At 46.2% G+C, this 22,447-nt stretch overlaps 1 protein-coding gene across 5 annotated transcripts in view; it reads left to right on the top strand.

The window, feature by feature from the left end:
* The window catches only part of MRPS7 (mitochondrial ribosomal protein S7), a 39,820-nt gene extending 23,548 nt beyond the window's left edge, over window positions 1-16,272 (top strand). For all 5 annotated transcript variants that reach the window (XM_063960644.1, XM_063960647.1, XM_063960648.1 and 2 more), the window contains exons 3-5: window positions 12,735-12,798; window positions 15,589-15,756; window positions 15,837-16,272. In XM_063960644.1, coding sequence (XP_063816714.1) covers window positions 12,735-12,798; window positions 15,589-15,756; window positions 15,837-16,058 — 454 coding nt within the window. In that variant the 3' untranslated portion in view covers window positions 16,059-16,272. The remainder of the gene's footprint in view (window positions 1-12,734; window positions 12,799-15,588; window positions 15,757-15,836) is intronic.
* Window positions 16,273-22,447: the final 6,175 nt, after the last annotated feature.

The following is a 22,447-nucleotide window of genomic DNA, read 5'->3' as shown; positions in this document are numbered from 1 at the left end:
TGATTTGCCTGAGCCAGTGGGTGGGATATATGGACAGGCCCGTTGCATCCTGGGAGGCCAGAAAGCTTTTGATCGTTTGGTGCCAATCCGCTGTCGCTCCATCATATCCCATTGTTTTCCTGTGGACTTAGGAGAAATACCGTTATCAATGGTAAGTTCTTACATAACGTATATATTCCACAGAGGGTTTTTAGCTACTTTTCCTCTCCCAGCTGATGACAGGAAGGTATGGGAAAAAAAACCCTGTCAGTCGATCCGTCTGTATCCAGACTGTCTAAGAAATTGGTACTGCCAGTGCCAGGGGCTATATCCCTAAAAGAGCCGGATGACCGTAAAATTGAGACCACTTTCAAAGCAATATACACGGCAGCAGTCAAAGCACAGTGCCCCACAATTGTTTGTAGGTGGATTTCCAGGGCGGTAGTCAAATGGTCTTGTCACTGACCTAGGTTGGGGGTGTTGTGAACTCGGGGGTTCTCTTGATGGTAGGGGAGAGGAACCACAGTTGGGTCGGAACAGGGATGGCTTAATATAGGTCTTCCTCATACAGGACTCTGACAGTAAAGCTTGGTGAAAATATTAAAGAACTTTATTGCAGGAAGAGAGCAACACAATGTCACATAGCAGAGAAGGAACATATGGGGGAATGTCCAGGCCTATAGGAGAACTTGTAAGCAATGCTAACGATTCCAGGAAAAGAAGTACTTGTGAGTGTTGGTACAAGATAATAATGACTGAAGAACTTGTAAGTGATGTTTTTAAAGATACTGGTGATTTGGAGAACTGGTGAACGGTGGTTAAAGACACTGATGATTTGTATGACTTGAGAGCGGTGACTAAAGATACTGATGATTTATAAAACTTGAGAGCGGTGGTTAAAGACACTGATGATTTGTAGAACTTGAACGGTGGTTAAAGACACTGATGATTTGTAGAACTTGAGAGCGGTGGTTAAAGACACTGGCAACTTGCAAAACTTGGGAGCGGTGGTTAAAGACACTGATGATTTGTATGACTTGAGAGCGGTGATTAAAGACACTGATGATTTGTAGAACTTGAGATCGGCGTTTAGTCCGTAGCACACGCTGACTCCAAGAAGCACTGGTGACTGGATTGCAGAGAAACACACCAGCCGCAGTATACGCTGAACTGTGCAGCAACTGGCACCTGGAAGTGCCGGAGACACTGGGGTACGACTGCAGAGAGATACGTCGGGAACGAGCACTGGCATCCACGTCAGGGGAAAAGGCGATACTCAGGCACCGAGGCTCTGCCCGGCGTCTGACTTTGAATCTCGCACCTCCGCTGGATTGGTGGAACAGTCTGATGACGTCACCTGCTCCCCGCCCACGTGATGCCGGGTGTCATGGCAGCGCCCCTGCCCCGGGGAACCGCCGGGAGCCGCGCTAGCCAGACGCCGGAGCCCGTGGACCACCGAAGGCCGCAACACAGACCAGCAGGCACGCAGGGGTAAGCGCGGTGAACGCCGCCCATGGCATTTGACAGTACCCCCTCCTCCAGGAGTGGCCCCCGGATACTTTCCAGGTTTTGTTGGATGTCTGGAATGGAAAATCCGCACCAGTCGGGGAGCCATAACTTCAGTAGCCTTGACCCAGCTCCTTTCCACGCCACTAAATACTGTAGATTCTTGTGAAGATAACGAGAGTCAAGAATAGCTTTGATTTCAAAGTCCGTTCCAGCTTCAGACTCTGCAGAGGTTGGCCTCGGGGACTTTAAATGGAACCGGTTTAAAATAAGGGGGCGAAGGAGAGAAACATGAAAGGAGTTTGGTATCCGGAGGTGGGAAGGCAATCCCAATTTGCAGACAACAGGATTCAGGACTTGTAACACGGGGTAAGGACCAATAAACTTTGGGGCGAACTTCATAGTGGGCACCCTTAACCGGAGGTTGCGGGTGGAGAGCCATACCCTGTCACCAACCTTGTATTGGGGAGCTGCTCGTCGCTTCCTATCCGCAAAGAACTTATAGCGGCCGGAGACTCTCTTGAGATTAGCATGAACTCGACTCCAAATTTGACTGAAGTGCCGAAGAGTAGAGGCTGCAGCAGGAACATCCTCCGGAGGACAAATGGGTAATTCAGGAACTTGAGGATGGAACCCATAATTAATGAAAAAATGGGGACTCCCCAGTCGAAGAGTGGTACAGAAGATTATGGGCAAACTCGGCCCATGGCAACAGTTCCACCCAATCATCTTGCGAGAGAGAGAGATAAACACGGAGAAAAGTCTCTAAATCTTGATTGACGCGTTCAGTTTGCCCGTTGGTCTGTGGATGGTAAGCGGATGAAAATTGAGTTTTATTTGTAAGGCCGTACAGAGAGCGCTCCAGAATCTTGCAGTGAATTGTACCCCCCAGTCAGAGACGATTTCCTGAGGTAAGCCGTGCAGGCGGAAATGTTCTCGGATAAATAACAAAGCCAACTTGGGAGCTGATGGTAACCCGGTCAAAGGTACAAAATGTGCCATCTTAGAGAAACGGTCAATAATTACCCAGACAGTATTGTGACCCTTGGAGAGGGGCAATTCAGTGACAAAGTCCATAGAGATATGGGTCCAAGGCCTCTGAGGAATGGACAGTGGATGCAACAACCCCGCAGGAGGCAAACAAGGAATTTTGTGCTGAGCACACTGTGAAAACATGGGACCCCTTTCAGTGCGAGGTCGGGTGTCCGTTTTTTTATTTTGACAAGTACCTGGATTACAAATGGATTACAAGAAGAAGATGCTTCTACACTGGAGTATGTAAGTATAATTTTTTCCACAGGTACACCATGGATTCTACATGGAGAAGAGGACCGACCCTCGTGTGAACATAAGGTAAGTATGTGTATATGGAGGTGTGTATGTATGTATGTATTAAAGTTATACTTTCAAGGTGTGCGTCTTATGTTTTTATTGGGGTATTTTTTTAGTAGTAGTACTACAGGTACCAGCGGGCCCGGTTTTCCTCCGCATGCTGGTACTTGTGGTTCTCCAAGTACCAGCTTGCGGGGGAGGCTTGCTGGGACTTTTAGTACTGCTACTAAAAACAATATTCATTTTTTTACACAGTATCTGGCTAGTGGAGCCCGGTGCTGGTTTCAGAAATACGGGGGACCCCTACGCTTTTTGTCCCCCGTATTTTTGGAACCAGGACCAGGCGCAGAGCCCGGTGCTGGTTGTTGAAATATGGGGGAACCTCTATCATTTTTTCCCCCATATTTTTGCAACCAGGGCCGGCTCAAAGAGCCCGAGGCTGGTTTTACTTAGGAGGGGGGACCCCACGCATTTTTTTTTTTTTTTTAATTTAACATTGATTTTTTTATTTAAAAAAAAGTGCACAATGAAGCCCAGCACGGATCTCTCAGATCCGGCCGAGATTCATTGTATTAAAGTCGGCAGTGTTTTACAAGTCACTCACGTAAAACACTGCCAAAAAAAACGAATGACATCGACATCGGAAAAACGGAAAATGCAGAATACGACCGCTTAGTAAATTAGCCGTAATAAATTCAAAAAGTTGCAAATTTACACTTGCGATGTCATTCGTGATTGAACTTTGACCTCAAACCGGAAAATACGAATCTTAGTAAATTTACCCCATGGATGTAACTTCCCATCTGGAGCGTACTGCGAAAGCACGGCACCTATGCCTACCGTGGAAGCATCAACCTCCAAAAAGAATGGTTTTGAAAAATCTGGTTGCTAAAGTACTGGAGCGGACATAAAGGCTGCCTTTAACTGAGCGAAAGCTGCTATAGCTTCGGAGAACCAATGACTTGGGTCAGAACCCTTCTTGGTTAGGGCAGTAATAGGTGCCACGATGGTAGAGAATCCCTTTATGAATTTCCGGTAGTAATTTGCAAAGCCCAGAAATCGTTGTACCGCTTTCAAAGAAAGAGGCCGAGTCCAGTCCCGGATGGCAGTGAGTTTCTCTGGATCCATACGAAGCTCCGTGCCCGAAATGATGTAACCAAGAAATGGAATAGAAGAAACCTCAAAGGTACATTTGGAAATCTTGCCATAAAGATGATTCTCTCGTAATCGAAGAAGTACCTCTTTGACCTGTATTCTGTGCTCTGTGAGATTTTTAGAAAATATCAGAATGTCATCCAAATATACCACGACACTTAGGTATAGCATATCCCGAAAGACTTTGTTAATGAATCCCTGGAAGACGGCAGGGGCGTTGCTGAGGCCAAACGGCATTACCAGGTACTCGTAATGCCCGTCCCTGGTATTGAAGGCCGTCTTCCATTCGTCTCCCTGTCTGATACGTATCAAATTATAAGCTCCCCTTAAATCAAGCTTGGTGAAAACTCAGGCTCCGCAAACTCTATCAAAGAGCTCCGTAATGAGCGGCAAAGGATACTTATTCTTAATGGTGACATTTAGACCACGATAGTCAATACATGGTCTTAGCCCTCCGTCCTTCTTCTTCACAAAAAAGAAACCCGCCCCCGCCGGGGAGGTAGAGGGGCGGATGAATCCTTTCTGCAGATTAGACTTGATATAGTCCGACATAGCTTGGGTCTCGGGTAATGATAAGGGATAAGTGCGACCCCGAGGTGGCATTTTCCCCGGAATGAGCACAATGGGACAGTCCCAGGGTCTATGCGGTGGTAGCAGATCGGCCGCTTGCTCCGAGAACACGTCGGAAAACTCCCGATAGGCCTCCGGAATGAGCCCTTCATCTGACTTGGAAGATACACGGAGCGGATAGACAGGGGTGAGACAATTTGAATGACAAAAAGGACTCCAAGATGTTATTTGTGTCGAACTCCAGTCGACGTGAGGGTTGTGAAGTTTAAGCCAAGGAAGGCCAAGAACCAGATCGTGGGGCATCTCCCGAATCACTAGGAACTCCAGATGTTCTTGATGCAGAGCTCCCACTTGCAGTTTGATTGGTACTGTACAACTTGAAATCAGACCGTTAGAAATTTGGGTACCATTGATGGCAGTCAACGTAATAGGTCGTTCGACCGACCGTAGCTGAAAACCCAGATTCTGAGCACAGGAAAGGGAGAGAAAATTTCCTGCAGCCCCTGAGTCCAGCAGAGCCTTAACGGGTTTGGCTATTGACTCGGAGAACAGAGACACTGACACAGTCCACTGACGGAGAAGGTTTAGAAGAAACCCCTAGCTCGACTCCTCCGGAACAAGCTAGGACTGCTCGTTTCCCGGACGAGACTTGCAAAACTTGAGAAAATGATCCGCGACTCCACAGTAGAGGCAGAGTCTACCCTCGCGATGACGCTGACGTTCTTCTGGGGACAGCCGAGATTGATTAATCTGCATGGGTTCATCAGGACTTGGAATAACCGTTTGCTTAGATGGAAAAGATCGGACCCTTAATCGATCTGACCGACTACGTTCGCCACCTCGTTCCTGCATGCGAAGATACACCTTTACACAGAGCGAGATCAACTGTTCTAAAGAATCCGGCAAATCTCTAGTGACCAACTCGTCCTTTAGACGATCGGAGAGCCCGTTCCAAAAGGCAGCCCGAAGGGCATCATTATTCCAACGCAGTTCTGAGGCTATGGTCTGAAAATTAATCACATACTGTCCCACTGAACGAGAGCCTTGTCGGACACGAAGCAAGTCTGCAGAGGCAGCGGTCGTCCTGCCTGGCTCATCAAAGATCCTCCGGAATGACGCAATGAAATTGGTGTAACTAGAAACCAATGGATCAGATCGCTCCCATAACGGAGACACCCAATCCAACGCTGAACCCTCGAGCAAAGAAATAATGTATGCCACCTTGGACCGATCAGTAGGGAAGTTATGTGAAAGAAGTTCAAAATGTACCTCGCACTGATTGAGAAAACCACGGCAATTCTTAGGATTCCCATTATAGCGAGAAGGAGTAGGGAGCTGAAGGCGTGACCTGGTTCCAAAGGAGGATGGAACATTACTAGAAACGACCACTGGAGCAGGTACTGGAGCTGGGGCCGGTACTACTGAAGCCAGAGAAGTCTGAATTTGATCCAGCCGGCCAGACAATTCCTGGAGATAGTGCATCACCTGGCCCTGTGCTGCTTCCTGACTTTGTACTCGAAAAATCAAGTCCTGGATGGTACTTGCCTCTGGGCTCCGATCCCCCGGGTCCATGAGGCCTGAGTATACTGTCACTGACCTAGGTTGGGGTTGTTGTGAACTCGGGGGTTCTCCCGATGGTAGGGGAGAGGAACCACAGTTGGGTCGGAACAGGGATGGCTTAATATAGGTCTTCCTCATACAGGACTCTGACAGTAAAGCTTGGTGAAAATATTAAAGAACTTTATTGCAGGAAGAGAGCAACACAATGTCACATAGCAAAGAAGGAACGTATGGGGGAATGTCCAGGCCTATAGGAGAACTTGTAAGCAATGCTAATGATTCCAGGAAAAGAAGTACTTGTGAGTGTTGGTACAAGATAATGACTGAAGAACTTGTAAGTGATGTTTTTAAAGATACTGGTAATTTGGAGAACTGGTGAACGGTGGTTAAAGACTCTGACGATTTGAAACACTTGTGAGCGGTGGTTAAAGACACTGATGATTTGTATGACTTGAGAGCGGTGACTAAAGATACTGATGATTTGTAGAACTTGAGAGCGGTGGTTTAAAGACACTGATGATTTGTAGAACTTGAGAGCGGCGTTTAGTCCGTAGCACATGCTGACTCCAAGAAGCACTGGTGACTGGATTGCAGAGAAACACACCAGCCGCAGTATACGCTGAACTGTGCAGCAACTGGCATCTGGAAGTGCCGGAGACACTGGGGTACGACTGCAGAGATACGTCGGGAACAAGAGCACTGGCATCCACGTCAGGGGAAAAGACTATACTCAGGCGCCGAGGCTCTGCCCGGCGTCTGACTTTGAATCTCGCGCCTCCGCTGGATTGGCGGAACAGTCTGATGACGTCACCTGCTCCCCGCCCACGTGATGCCGGGTGTCATGGCGGCGCCCCTGCCCCGGGGAACCGCCGGGAGCCGCGCCAGCCAGACGCCGGAGCCCGTGGACCACCGAAGGCGGAGGCCGCAACACAGACCAGCAGGCACGCAGGGGTAAGCGCGGTGAACGCCGCCTATGGCGTGTGACAGTTCTGATACTGTTATTGATGGTTTAGACTCTCTGCCCCGGGATGAAGTCATTACTCTGCTGCGAAGCTATAAAAGAATTGTGTAAGATAAATGGCCGTGCTACTGCCATGGCTGTTTCTGCATGCAGAGCTCTGTGGTTGCGTCAATGGTCAGCGTACGCTGATTCCAAAAAGGGTGTAGAAAATCTTCCCTTTACAGGTGATGCCTTGTTTGGCGACAAATTAAATAAATGGATCTCCCAGGCAACGGCGGGTAAGTCTACCTATCTGCCATCGGCTGCGCCACCTGCTAGATGATCTTACACCCTCCTTGCAGTTCTTTCGTGTGGCAAGGTTCAGAGGCAGGGGCCAGGGGGTCTCCACTACTCCCGGAGGATCTCGTGGTAAGTCCCGTAAACCTGTAGCTGCTGCCACCCTGGACCAGACCACCAGGTCCCTTGCCGCTAAGCCTTCAGCGTGACTGTTGACCCCAGCAGCAAGGCAACTTTCAGGTGGGTGCTCGCCTTTAATACTTCGCCCACATGTGTGGGCAAAGTTCTTCGGTGATCCTTGGGTGAGGGACCTCGTTTCCCAGGGATAACGGCTGGAATTTCAAGCACTTCCTCCTCACAGATTTTTCAAATCTGGCTTGCCAGTTTTACCCGCAGCAAAAGTTATCTTGCAAGAGGCTATTCAGAAACTTTTGCGGACAGGGGTGGTGGTTCCAGTACCTCCTCCGTTACGCAACAGGGGTTTTTACTCCAGTCTTTTTGTCGTTCCAGAACCAGACTGTTCGATGCGACCCATCTTGAACCTGAAGTCTCTAAACTCGTATCTACGGGTGTTCAAATTCAAGATGGAATCCCTGCGGGCAGTGGTGTCCGGTCTGGAGGAGGGGGAATTCCTGGTATCCCTAGATGTCAAGGATGCTTGCCTAAACATTCCCATGTGGCCCCCTCATCAGGCTTACCTCAGGTTTGCCATCTTGGACGACCACTTCCAGTTTCAGGTCTTTGTCCTTTGGCCTGTCTACAGCTCCGAGGGTCTTCACCAAAATCATGACAGAAATGATGCTGCATGATGGGAGTCAACATAGTCCCCTACTTGGATGATCTCCTGATAATGTCCAGGGAGCGTCTATTGCACAGCATCGATCTGATGACTCGCCTTCTTAAGGATCATGGGTGGATCCTAAATTTAAAAAAATCTCACCTGGAACCGACCCAACGTCTTCAGTTCCTCCGAATAATATTGGGTACGGTGTCTCAAAAGGTCTTTCTTCCGATGGACAAGGCCCTGGCTATCCAGGCTTTGGTCTGCTCCGTGCTCCGTCCTCGCAAGGTATCCAATTCATCTTTGCATACGCTTGCTGGGCAGGATGGCTGCTTACGAGGCAATCCAATATGGTAGATTTCATGCCTGGCCATTTCATCTGGATCTGCTGGACAAATGGTTGGGGTCTCATCTTCACATGCATCAGGAAGTGACCTTATCTCCAAAAGCCCAGATTTCTGTTATGGTGGCTACAAGTTTCTCACCTGGTAGAAGGCAGGATTTTCAATATCCACTTGTGGATTCTACTGACAACGGATGCCAGCCTCCGGGGTTGGGGGGCTGTGACCAAAGGGTCCCAGCTCCAGGAGATATGGTCAGTTCAGGAATCTGCTCTGCCGATGAACATCCTGGAACTCGGGGCAATTTACAGTGCTCTTCTGCAAGCTTCCCATCTCCTGAAGGATCAGGCGATCCAGGTTCAATTGGACAACGCCACAGCGGTGGCGTACATAAACCGACAAGGGGGAACAAAAAGTACAGCGGCAATGTGAGAAGTCTCAAGTATACTCCTCTGGGCGGAGGCCAACACAAGGGCCATCTCGGCTATATTCATTCCAGGAGTGGACAACTGGGAAGCACAGGGGCTTACATCCAGGTGTTTTAACAGTTAATTCACCGGTGGGACTGTCCGCAGATAGATCTGATGGCTTTTCTTCTCAACAAGAAGCTATGCCGTTACTGTTCCAGAACGAGGGATCCGCAGGCTGTAGCAGTGGCGCTGACGACACCATGGACGTACCAGTTTGTGTACCTGTTCCCTCCTCTACCGCTAATCCCAAGGGTTCTAAAAAGAGTAAGAAGGGAAAGCGTTCAAGCAATTCTTATTGCCCAGGATTGACCTCGATGAGCGTGGTACTTGGACCTCCTAACCATGGCTCTGGAGGATCCCTGGCCTCTGCCGCTTCAAAAGGATCTTGTTCAACAAGGTCCGTTCGTCTATCCAGACTTACAGCGGCTACGTTTGATGGCTTGGAAGTTGAGAGGGAGATTCTAGCTAGAACATGTCTTTCCTCCTGGGTTATTTCCACCATGGTCCAGGCCAGGAAGATGGTCACGTCAAAACATTATCATCGTATCTGGAAAAAGTATGTTTCCTGGTTTGAAAGTAGAAAGGTTTCTCCCGTGGAATTTAGGATGGGTCGCTTTCTACTTTTCCTGCAAGTGGGAGTGGATATGGGCCTACGGTTAGGCTTCATCAAAGTCCAGATTTTGGTGCGATCTATATACTTCCACAAACAACTTGCCATGTTGCCGGAAGTACAAACTTTCCTAAAAGGAGTTCTTCATATGCAACCACCCTTCGTACCTCCCACAGCTCCGTGGGATCTTAATGTGGTTCTGTCCTTTCTTCAATCGGACTGGTTTGAACCCTTACATAGGGTGGAGTTAAAATTTCTCACCTGGAAGACTGATGTTATTAGCATTGGCGTCTGCCAGACGTGTCTCTGAATTGGGGGCCTTATCCTGTAAGAGCCCTTATTTGACTTTTCATGGAGACAGGGCGGAACTCAGGACCCGAACTCAGTTTTTGCCAAAAGTGGTGTCCGCTTTTCACGTGAATCAACCCATTGTGGTTCAGGTGTTGTCTGATGCCTCTGTGGGTCCAGAGTCCTTGGACGTGGTGAGGGCTCTGAAGATTTATGTCAAACGGACTGCTCGTCATCTGAAATCTTACTCGCTGTTTGTCCTTTATGATGCCACCAAGATTGGTCGTCCGGCTTCTAAGCAATCAATTGCTCATTGGCTCAGGTTGTTCAGCAAGCTTATACTTCGGCGGCTCTGCCTTTGCCGACATCTGTTCAGGCCCACTCGAGATCTGTGGGCTCTTCCCGGGCGGCTGTCCGGGAGAGTCTCGGCTTTACAGTTGTGCCGAGCCGCTACTTGGTCTGGTTCGCACACTTTTGTTAAGTCGGTCAGGCGGTGTTACAGGGGTCTCGGCACTCTTCCACCCGTTTTGGGAGCTTTGGGACTTCCCCATGGAACTAAAGTACAAGACCTCAGTATCCACTAGGACGTAAGAGAAAATAGGAATTTAATACCTATCGGTAATTCCTTTTCTCGTAGTCCGTAGTGGATACTGGACGCCCCCGCCTCAGTGCTTCGATTCCTGCTTACCTGAGTGAAGTGTTTGGTTGGCCCGTCGTTGCTGTCCTGTTTTGTTGTTGGGATAGCTTTGCTATCTTGGTTCGGTTGGTGTTGATATCCTCTGTTTTGGTTAGCACCCTCCTTTTCAGTTATGGTTGTGTGTTGTCTTAGTGCCTCACCGGAGTTGTACCTATTTTCTTCTCTTGTGGTATGTCCGTCGGGCACAGTTTCTTAGACTGAGTCTGGTAGGAGGGGTTTAGAGGGGGGAGCAAGCACACACATACACACACTAAAGTTTTTAAAGTGCCAGCTCCAGTGGACCCGATCTATACCCCCATGGTACTAAAGTACAGATCCCCAGAATCCACTACGGACTACGAGAGAAGGAATTACCGGTAGGTATTAAATTCCTATTTTTGTCTAACTTCTTTAGGCTTGCTTAATTTAAAGAGAAAATATACAATTCTAAGGACCACATTTAGCACAATCCTGCCTTTTTTTAAAATGGATATGATGTTTTTCGCACAGATTCACAACATCAAAATAAATATTTTCATGCAAATTTACCATTGGTCTCTTGTCAGAAGACTAGCTCCAGTAAGAGCCCATCCTGGCAAAGAGCTGGTAGCAGTCACTGGCACCACCGCACATGGTTGTATTCTGCACGTGGTCACTGGCAAGAGATCGATCCTCACAGCTTGTCAACCAATCAGCTGATTGGATGACAAGCTGTGAGGATCGATCTCTTGCCAGTGACCACGTGCTAAATACAACCATGTGCGGTGCCAGGCTCATCAGCCCGGGACCAACATCTGCTTATTAAGCTAAGCCCACCGCACTTCCCATATTGGGTGAGATCAAAAAAATTTTTTAGCACAAGTCCCTTTTTTTATTTTTATTGTAAAAGTTGTTTTGTTTGATTTTAACCGATGTTTTTTATGTGTGTCATTTGAGGATTTTCATTTAATCTTTATATTGCCCCTATATTTTACTGATTATTATTTTTCCTTTGTAAGTTCTCCACTGTTTTGTTTGTAAAGACCAACACTCTTTCATGTTTCCTTTATGTGTTGCTGTACCTTGCATCATTACATATTTTATATAACATCAATGTATTCATCCTATTTATTAGTGAGATTGGTCTCCACAGTTCTATTTTTAATTGTTCATTAAGCAATGGTGTAGTTCATTTGCATACAGCCTACTTTCTCAGACATGGTTACATGAAACGTCGGAATGCGTTGCGTATGCGAGACCAGCAGTGTGCTGACCGCCGGGATCCCGACCACCAGAATGCCGACAGGAGGCGAGCGCAACAAAGCCCCTTGCAGACTTGGGGGTTCGCTGCGCTTGGCACAGGTTCTATTCCCACTACATGGGTGTCATGGCTATTCTATGACTAGGAATAGTCCTTGGCCCCCTGACGGCATTCTGGTGGTTGGAATCTCGACGTCTGTATGCTGAATGCCGGGATTCCCACCGCCGGTCTCTTAACTACATCCCTTCAGCATGGTGGACTGGGTAATGGTTTAGCCACTATCCATATAGCATTTTACCCACCGAGTATTGTAGAATGCTATTAATAGCATAACATCATTTTGATGTCTCGTCGGTGAGTAACCTTTGCACACATCTGCTCAAATCTCCCTACGTTTGAAGCGTTATTAACAGACGTAAGAGGCCGTTATATGCATAGAACTGCATACAACGCCTTTCTCTCACTGAAGAGAGAGTCTCCACATCCAGGAACTATTAGATATATTCTATTAGAGAGTGTATCTAACCAATGAAAACCGTTAAATAAGTTAGATTTATAAAAAAAAAAAAGGCAGCAGAATTGTACCAACCTATTGGTTTACAACATTCAGAAGACCGTAATTAACCTATTCCCCTATGGTTCTGTAGTTGCTTCTCTTGGTGCCTCTGCTGGCCATTATGCAGATAGTTATCCAAGGATAATTCAACAATTACACCTACTAACACCCGATCTGGTTAATTTAACTTGTTAAGTTTGTTAAATGTGAATTTGTTTGTACATGCAAGGTAATGTTTATGAGAGTGTATAACTATATTTGTCCAGCTAATACTACCGGAAATCACTTGGGCCAAAGAATGGTAATTTGTCTCTTCTATTGCAGTAGAAGAAGGAAATAAATTGTTTTCTTCAGTTCTTTTGCACATTACAACTTCTTAGTGTGTCTTTTTATTTTATTTTTTTATTATTTTTATTGTTTTTTTACATATAAGCAAATTCACCAACATGATGATGAAAGGTGGTGACAAGATTCTGTCTCGATCTATCATGAATAAGGTTAGTCTTATTCTTTGGACATGCTCTGTTATTGTGACTGATACTGTAGTATAGTATTATGTGTAGTCCATTTGTTCTGTGTTAACCATTTTGCATTGACATTCACCTCTCCTCCACTAAGGTAAGCATATCTCACTCCACATTCCAAGATTTCTCCCGTGCTGCCCCCCATCATTGGAGTGAACTCCCTTGTTCCTCCAGCCTGCATAACGTCAAACGGGTGCTAAAAACACACCTGTTTATAAAAGCATATCCATCCACCTCTTAACCATATCACCTCATAGTTTTCCTTACCTTACTGCCCTCAGCTCCCCTTACACTGGCTCACTCCTTATGTCATCTGTCTTCCCCCTTCCCCCTATAGACTGTGTATGAGCATGGTCCTCCTCTCTCCTATTCTCATGACTTACTTCTCTTGTACACCAGCCTAACTCTGTAGCTGTGTTGAGAGTTGTAATTATATTTATGTTTTTATTGTCGTTTACCTTTTTCTGTATTGTATACCCTATTTATGGCAATAAATAAAGCGTAAGAATTACTTCTCATGTTAGGAAAAGTTTTCCACTATGAACATTGGGGCAGATGTATTAACCTGGAGAAGGCATAAGGAAGTGATAAACCAGTGATATGTGCAAGGTGATAAAGGCACCAGCCAATCAGATCCTAGCTATTAATTTACATATTGGAGCTGATTGGCTGGTGCCTTTATCACCTTGCACATATCACTGGTTTATCACTTCCTTATGCCTTCTCCAGGTTAATACATCTGCCCCTCTGTTCGTTAATGAGCATTAACCTCTTTTTTGCACCTCTGCACTTATGTAGCATACGTTGTATTTATTGTAGTATTCTCAGTTTCCCTTTCTCGATACTTGCTAGTAATAACGGCAATGTAAACGCGTACATTTTTTATTTAAATAGAATATTCCCTTTGCAGTGATAACCTATTACTATATTATTCCACCTTCACAAAACTTTAACATGTTGGTTCTACATGCCTCCCTTCGTCTTAGTATGTGGCCCCTTTTTAATATGTTTATATAAATAGAACATGTATATAATAAATACCATAAATCACTATGGTCATCCATCAGAACCTATGCCCACTGCTTTTGGGTGTTTTATTAGTGCATAGTAATGAGAGTAAAAGATAAACCCAATGTGGAAATTGTGTGAAATGGGAAGTTGTTTTTCACTCCACAGACTCAGCCTAGTGATTGAACTGAATAAGAAGTATGTTACACGCTATTTTCAATGTAAATCACCACTAGGCATCCAAAGGCTTCTCATGAACACCTTAAAGCAACACGCTTTTGCAGCAAACTGCACAATAGCACTGAACAACAGAACAGTGGTGAAACGTGGTACTGCAAGTATAACGCAGAATGCACAGCAATGTGAATCTGACATAGCCAGATTCCAATATCTAACAGTACCTCCCAGGGATTGTGCAGAGCGGAAAAATGTGTGGTCCAAGGACTCCTCACTTCAAAAAAGTGTTCACCGTTTTTAGGTCCCATCACAATTTTTATGCTTTTAAGCTCCTCATATGCCTCCTCACATATAATCATACCACCCCACGTATCTACACATACAGGAGCCCTCCCAATAGGGCTCCTGTAATGCATTTCTCTGCCTTTATATTGTAGTCAGCGGCTTCCTCAGACATACACCATGGCAAGTCACACTCCTATTTTAAGTACTGCTAATGCTTTTAAATGCATTGCCTTGAGCTCACATAGCAAGCAGGTGCAGTGCTGGAGGCAGAGAGGGGGGTAAGGGCAGACAGCATTTGGGACAGTGCGTGGGGTTTGGGTGTCAGGTGGTAGCTTGGCCTGTATTGGGAGAAGGTAGCAGTTGGGATGGAGGGGGGCAAGGGCATGCAACATTTGGAGCAAAGAGGTTGTAAGGGTAGATGACATTTAGGGCAATACTGGGGGCAAGGAGGTGGTTAGGATCATGTAGTACTGCGGGACAGTGCAAGGGGTAGGGAGGGTATATCCCAGACCCTCTGTTACTGAACCCCACACTCCAATATTATCAAGCCAGGGAATAAATACCCCAATATTTGCCAGGCAGACAGGTGATAGATAGCGGTGCTAAATGGAGCAGGATCACTTGGTGGTATATTCGGACTGCATCATTGCACAGCCTGCATCCAGCAGAAACAATATGTGGACAGCCCATCTGCTGGCTTGCTCCACTGGGCATCTTCGTAAAGGGCTCAATGGCCTCATGGGATTTGTAGTTTGTTTTCCTGATCCTGCAGTAACAGTAGGACTACGTAAAACAGACTCCCGTCCCCTCGGTGTGCTCTCTATTAGATACATATTACACCCACATGCCTTGGAGTTTGACAACTGTCATTCATCTTGCAGTAAACAGCCAACTCCATTAAACAAAACAAACAAAAATGAATTTAAATCAAATGTGGAACTAACACTCCCAGCATACTACAAGAGCCAGACCAGAGCAGCTGGGACTTGTAGTTCCAAAATAACTAGAGGACCGAGAAAGGAAGAGACACAGGGGTGGAATGCTGTTGCTGTATATCCAACGGGGTAGAGGAGTGGAAAGGGATAATGAGGTACAAGGGTGACAAGGAGGCTCAGGCTGAATCCCGGTTGCCCAATCTGTGCGTGACTGGATGCAGGGGGAGCGGCAGGCACAGGAGGCAGCCCTGGCCCCACAGCAGTTGCACCCACAGTCATTAAGCCACTGGTTACATCTCTGCAGCAACAAGAAGGCCAGTTATTATTTATCATAAAGCTAATGTTCTTCTCCTTTTAGACTTTAGAAAAAATAAAGAGAACACAGTTGGAGAAATATTACATGTCCAGTCCGGGGGAGAGAGACAATATTGAGTGCAACCCCTACACCATTTTTCATCAAGCCGTGAATAGCTGCAAACCTGTCATTGGTCTTACCACTATCACAAGAGGAGGAAAGTCCTATCAGGTATTTACTGCCGTAACTGCATCTTGGGTCTTCTCACTTTTTACTTGATTAAATAACTAAATATCTTGTTTCTGTTGCAGGTGCCCACACCACTGATGGAGACCAAGCGTCAGTTTATGGCCATGAAGTGGATACTCACAGAGAGCCGAGAAAACAAAGATCGCCGAACCTTCATGTATGAGAAGCTTGCAGCTGTACTGTTGCAATCTTTTTATGGAGAGGGAAATGTTATTAAAAGGAAGCATGATCTACATAAAATGGCAGAATCAAATCGAGCCTTTGCTCACTTCCGCTGGTGGTAGCTGTGTGATTGATGCAGCACTCTCAGCTCTTCTTACACTGACTGATCATATACGACCCGCCACAAGATACCTGTATATACATTTTTGCTACTCTTCTGGTCAGCATCAAACTCTTCTGCATGTTGTTTAAAACAAATCTATAATTCAAACTGACACATTGTAAATTTGTCCTATTTTAAAATGTTAAGAATACAAACTAAGTATTTGAATTGTTTGTTTGCATTTTTAATGACGTGTCTCTGAACCCAAATTTATATAGTGGATGTGGCTGTGCTACTATAGCTAAAGCCACTCTGCTTCCTGTATTCCACAACTTTGAGGCCTTACACCCTCTGGTGCTTAGTATGCATTTCTCCGGCAGGGTCCACAGGATAACATTGGGATATGATGAAGCGACAGCGGATTTGCACCAATCGGTCAAATCTTATTGGCCTCCCAGCATGCAACGGGCCCACCCATATATCCCTGCCTCCTGGCTTAGGCAAACCAGTTTTTTGTTTGGTGCAGCAGGAGCCAGACCATGGTCAGAGGGCTGCTGGTTTTTAGCAGCCCTAAGCTTTTATTTTATTTTTATAGTCTTACTATTTTTTTCTTGAGTGATCTTTCTAAAAAGCGTCTTATATGTTCCTTAGAAAGAGTCGCTCCAACAGCTCTCCGCCGGGTTGCGACAACGCTTAACCACGAGTACAGTGCTGTTTCGGCGGGCGTCTGTGTCGGATATACTAGCAGGTCCAGCAGTTGTTACCAGGCTGTGGCCGGAGCACGGGGAGAAGGTAAGGCATGGGTTCAGCTTAGAAGGGGAATACGGACACAGCCGCACTGTTTTGGGAGGAGACTACTAAACAGTTGCAGACATGGCTGCCACCTCGGGTGCACCAGCGCTAGGCATGAGGGATCATAGGCTCCAGGAATAGTATGAGGCAGCGATCCCTAGGTTTGATGTCAGCAGTGGGGAGTCGGACGCTATCCTGGTCGCCCCTCCCCCTGGTTCATGACCAGTTTCCTCTGAGTCTCCCGCCATGAACTGTTTTCCCGCTTCCGTCTGAGACGCTGTATACAAAGGGGACTCAGTCGCAGCATAGGCGGCTGTGTGACTGGTGCGTCTGTATTCACGGAGCATCTGTGTTCACTATAGGTTCATGGAGCGGCAGTGTACACTAGTAGCGTCTGGATCCACTTAAGGTTCGCAAACGTATTGATCATTTCTGGAAGCGGGGTGAGTCTCCCTGTATCCCACTCTATTGAGTATGGGTAATACAGCACTAAGTCTCTCTCTCTCTCTACCTTTTGAGTACGAATAGTTAGATAAGTGCCTGTTGCATATGAGTCTGCATACTATTACTGTGGTTTCTTTCGCTATGCGTCTGAATACTGTAGATCTGTTTAAACATGATTCAATAATATGTTCTGCTATATACTTGAAATGTAGTTGATGATGTGCTCATATTGCTTATTATACTAATGTATAACATGTGACTGACTGCTAGTGTGATTGCTGACTTTACTATATATTCTGTCAGTTTATTTCTATTCCGATCCTCAATGCTGGTGCATGGGTAGGGTTGGATTGTATGTCACGTTTAAAAGTTTAAAGTGATTACAGTCACAAATTGTGTAGTACACTGTGGAAGTGTTGATTATCACGTCTAAGAGCGGCAAAGGTTAGGAAGATACACTCACAGCAACACCAACACTCATATCATGTTTGTCTTGCAAAGCTGGGTTAACCTCTCAGGATCTGGTTCAGGATGGTTTGTGTGCAAATTGTTTTAGCTTTCACCACGGTCTCTTGAAAAATACAAGGCAGATTCAGGTGCAGGTTGATCCACCTTGGGCTGTGTTTGCAAAGACATCCAGTATAGTTCAACGGATAATTCCGATTCCTGTAACAGGGATAGGTTACACGATTAACCCTTACATGCAGCTTCCCACCTGCGGTTTATCATTTCCAGCAGCAGCCTCGCAAAAAACAGGCAGATAAGCCAGTGGCAAGTAAATCTTCATCCTCACAGGCTACATGTTTCAGATGAGGATTCATCGGCGGATGAAAGCTCAATAAACTCTGCTTCGGCACGAAGAGGAGGAGGAAGGTCTCAGCTCAGTGGATATAGCTGAGTTAAAGCAATGAAAGCCATTCTAACCGTAGAGGATACAGCAGAGTCTGTGTTAAAAAACCAAGGCACCTGTGTTTAAACGTCCCAAAACAGTTAAGACTGAGTTTCCGGGGTCAGATCAACTGACGGAAATCATGGAAGAGGCTTGGGCTACACCCAATAAGAAGTTTAGAATTCCTAGGGAATGGAATTCTAATTATCCTCTTCCAGCTGGAGATTGTTTAAAAATGGAGGTGGCTCCTAAGGTAGATATGCATGTGATTAGATTAGTGTGAAAATCTACATTACCTTTGCCTTCAACATCATTAAATGATGTCACGGATAGGAGAGTGGATGGTTTTTTTAAAAAAACATTTTTTCCCTGTCTGGGGCAGTAATAAGCCATGGCTTCAGCTTGGATGGCAAAGGCAGTGGCTGTCTGGGCTGATGCATTGGAGGGGGGGTTTTCAATAGCATCTAGAGAGTAAAAATCCCATATAGCACATATAAAACAGGCTGCAATGTTCTTGGAAAAAGCAGCATTGGATATGGCTACTATTGCCTCCAGGGCATCAGTTTCAGCAATAGCTGCTCGCAGAGCAGTTTAGCTACGTACGTGGAAAGCTGATTCAGAATCTAAGAAGGTTTTGGAATCTTTACCTTTTTCTGGAGATATTCTTTTTGGTAAAGAATTGACAGATATTTTGGAGTCAGAAGCAGACTCCAAGAAGGTCAAGTTTCCTTCCACATACAATTTCAAACCTAAGTTCCAACTTTTTGGCCCTTTTGGTCTAAAGGAAAAGTTAAAGGAAAAAGTGATGGCAGGCAGTCACAATACAAGAAGTCTGGTAATACTAAAAAGCATTGGGCTATCAGAGGACCGGTTGGTAAAACAGATAATAAGCCATCAGCCTGATGGTGCATGCCTCCACTTGGGGGATCCCAGGGTGGTCGGCCGACTTCTGCAGTTTGCACAGATCTGGCAGCAGTCGACAACAGATGCCTGGGTGCAGAAAGCGGTATCTCTAGGTTATGCTTTTGCCTTCAAGAAGCACCCTCTTCGGAGGTTTTTTTTTTTTTGTAGCAGCCAGTCTCCAGTAGAGACCAAGGCCGGGGCTTTGCAAGAGGCAGTTCAGAAATTGCTTCAGTCAGGAATAGTCATTCCAGTTCCTCCTGCACGAGGACAGGGTTTTTACTCAAACCTGTTTCTAGTTCAGAAACCAAATGGGTCATTCTGGCCCATTCTCAAAGTGCTGAACAAATACATTTGGGTACCTCTGTTTCATATGCAGACTTTACGTTCCATCATTTTGGCCATGGAGCCAGGGAATTATATGGTATCCCTGGATATCCAGGATGCTTACTTACATGTTCCTATAGTACTGTCCCATCAGTGTTATCTCAGGTTCGCTATCCTCCAACAGCATTTTCAGTTTCAGGCCCTACCTTTTGGGTTAGCCACAGCCCCCAGAGTATTTACCAAAATTATGGTGGTAATGGCAGCTTATCTCCACCAGCAGGGGATAAGAATTTTTCCATACCCCGACGATCTTTTAATCCTGGCACATCCGCAGGAATTACTCCTATGTCATCTGCAACAGACAATAACATGTCTGCAAAGGCACGGGTGGCTCATAAATTGGGCAAAATCGTCTCTGGTTCTGTCACAGCGAATGACTCACTTGGGTGCTGTACTGGATTCAGGTCTTCAGAGAGTAAGTTTACCTCTGAACAAGATATCCAAGGTTCAGTCAAGGATTCAGGAGTTGCTACACAGTCAAAAGGTATTCATTCACGCAGCAATGCATGTGATGGAATGGGATTGATGGTGTCAACATTCGACATGGTGTAGTATGTACAGTTCCACTCGAGGCCTCTGCAGCATCTGATCCTTGCCAAATGGAATGCGTTGCATCAGACGATAAAAACACAGGCTATGGTTTTTACGATGGAAGTAAGAAGGTCATTAGCCTGGTGGCTACAGACATCCCAGCTGGACAAGGGGAGACCCTTTTGGATATCAGATTAGGAAATTCTGGCAACAGATGCCAGTCTACAGGGCTGGGGAGCAGTGTTGGTAAGGTTGTGTTTCCAGGGAAGAAGGTTGCCTGCCAATAAATATATTGGATCTTTGGGCCATACACGTAGCACTGATTCAGGCAAAGGACATTCTTCGGGGAAAGCCAGTTCAGATCCACCGATTTCAGATCGGACAATGCAACGGCAGTAGTGTACCTCAACCATCAGGGAGGAACTTGCAGCCGAAAAGCGATGAAGGTAAGTCACACACTAAAGAGGGCAGAACTTCATCATCCAGCCTTGTCCGCAGTGTTCTTTCTAGGAGTCCTAAACTGGGAAGCGGATTTTCTCAGTCGACGTGCCATTAAGGCAAGCAAATGGGCTCTTCACCCAGAGGACTTCCAGACTCTAGTAGACAAGTGGGGGTTGCCAGAGATAGATCTCATGGCGTTCTGTCAGGACAACAAAGTTCTCGCATATGGGTCAAGAACAAAGGATCCCAGAGCGATCTTTGTGGATGCCCTGTCGGTGAGATGGGACTTTCATCTGGCCTATGTGTTTCCTCCAAGCACCCTATTACCCAGGGTAGTGAGAGAGAGAAAGCAAGGAAAGGGTGCTGTGATACTAATAGCTCCGGCTTGGCCCAGAAGACATTGGTACACAGATCTGCAGAGAATGTCGATGGATGCTCCACTCCTGCTACCTCAACGTCCAGATCTACTGATGCAGGGTCCTTGTTATCACAGACATCTGGATCGACTGTCTTTGACGGCGTCTATCCTGAAGTCAAGCGGATTCTCACAACCGGTAATTCAAACAATGCTCAGAGCAAGGAAACCTTCCTCAGCTCGCATTTATCACCGAATAAAAACCGTTGGTGCAGTGAACGGAAAATGGACCCCAAGTCTTTCAGAGTTTCCAGGGTCTTAGCATTCCTTCAGGCAGGAATGGATAAAGGTTTGAAGGTGGATTCCTTGAGAGTGCAAGTGTCAACATTGACTGTATGGTTCCAAATGCAAATTGCCAACTTAGAGGATGTGCGTACTTTTTTCCTACGCATTCAACCTGTTGTTCCTCCTACAGTGCCTTGGGACTGAAATTTAGTTCTAAAGGCCCTTCAAGTTGCCCCATTTTAACCCCTTAATAAAGTGGATCTGAAATGGTCGACAGCTAAAGTTCTCTTTCTACTGGCCATGGCGTCGGCTAGACGAGTGTCAGATTTAGGGGCATTGTCATGTCGTTACCCATTTAATTCAGATAAAGCAGTTCTCAGAACTACATCTGGGTATCTTCCTAAGGTGGTGTTTAAATTCCACCGTAATGAAGAAATTGTAGTCCCGGCTCTCCAGATACCGGGCCTTTATGCGGGAGATGCATCGCTGGACGTGGTCCCGTGCCTTAAGGATCTATGTTGATCGTACCAGTGCCATCAGAAAGACAGATTCTCTCTTCATTCTCTACGGATTTCACAAGAGAGGATGGTCTGCTGATAAGCAGACTCTGGCAAGGTGGCTTCGGATGACTATTTCAGAAGCATATTCTCAAGCTGATCTCCCTGTTCCGGCTAATGTCTCTGCTCACTGTATTCGTAAGGTAGGTCCATCACGGGCAGCAGAACAGATATGTAAGGAAGCCACATGGTCTTCCATTAACACAGTCATTAGATATTATGCCATGGCTACCTTTGACTATCACAACGCTGAATTTGAGCGAAGGATTCTCCTGTCCAATCAGGAGCGTCCCCACCACTAAATTGCTTTGGGAAATCCCAATGTTATCCTCTGGATAATTTGTGGGACCTGTCGGAGAAATATACGTTATGGTAAGAACTTACAGTTGATAACTGTATTTCTCCTAAGTCCACAGGTTCCACAGGGATCCCACCCTGACGCACCTGATTTGAGGATTCTTTTACTCATCTCTTCCTTCTTGTACAGAAGGGTGTGCATGTGTGTTCTTCTCGCCTGATTAGGGCTATCTGATGCTCCTGCCTTGAGCTTTGGGAATACAACTGATTTGCCTGAGCCAGGAGGTGGGGATATATGAGCGGGCCCGTTGCATGCTGGGAGGCCGAAAAGCTTTGACCAATTGGTGCAAATCTGCTGTCGCTTCATCATATCCCAGTGTTATCCTGTGGAACCTGTGGACTTAGGAGAAATACAGTTATCAACGGTAAGTTGTTACCATAATGTATATTTTTAAATGTATTGCATGCTGCTAACTAGCACTTTTACCACTACTTCGGTCATTCTGTCGCCCTGCAATGACACCCAACAT

Source organism: Pseudophryne corroboree, chromosome 3, assembly GCF_028390025.1.
Source record: "Pseudophryne corroboree isolate aPseCor3 chromosome 3, aPseCor3.hap2, whole genome shotgun sequence".
NCBI classification, from domain to species: Eukaryota; Metazoa; Chordata; class Amphibia; order Anura; family Myobatrachidae; genus Pseudophryne; species Pseudophryne corroboree.
This window is presented reverse-complemented; position numbering and strand designations above follow the sequence as displayed.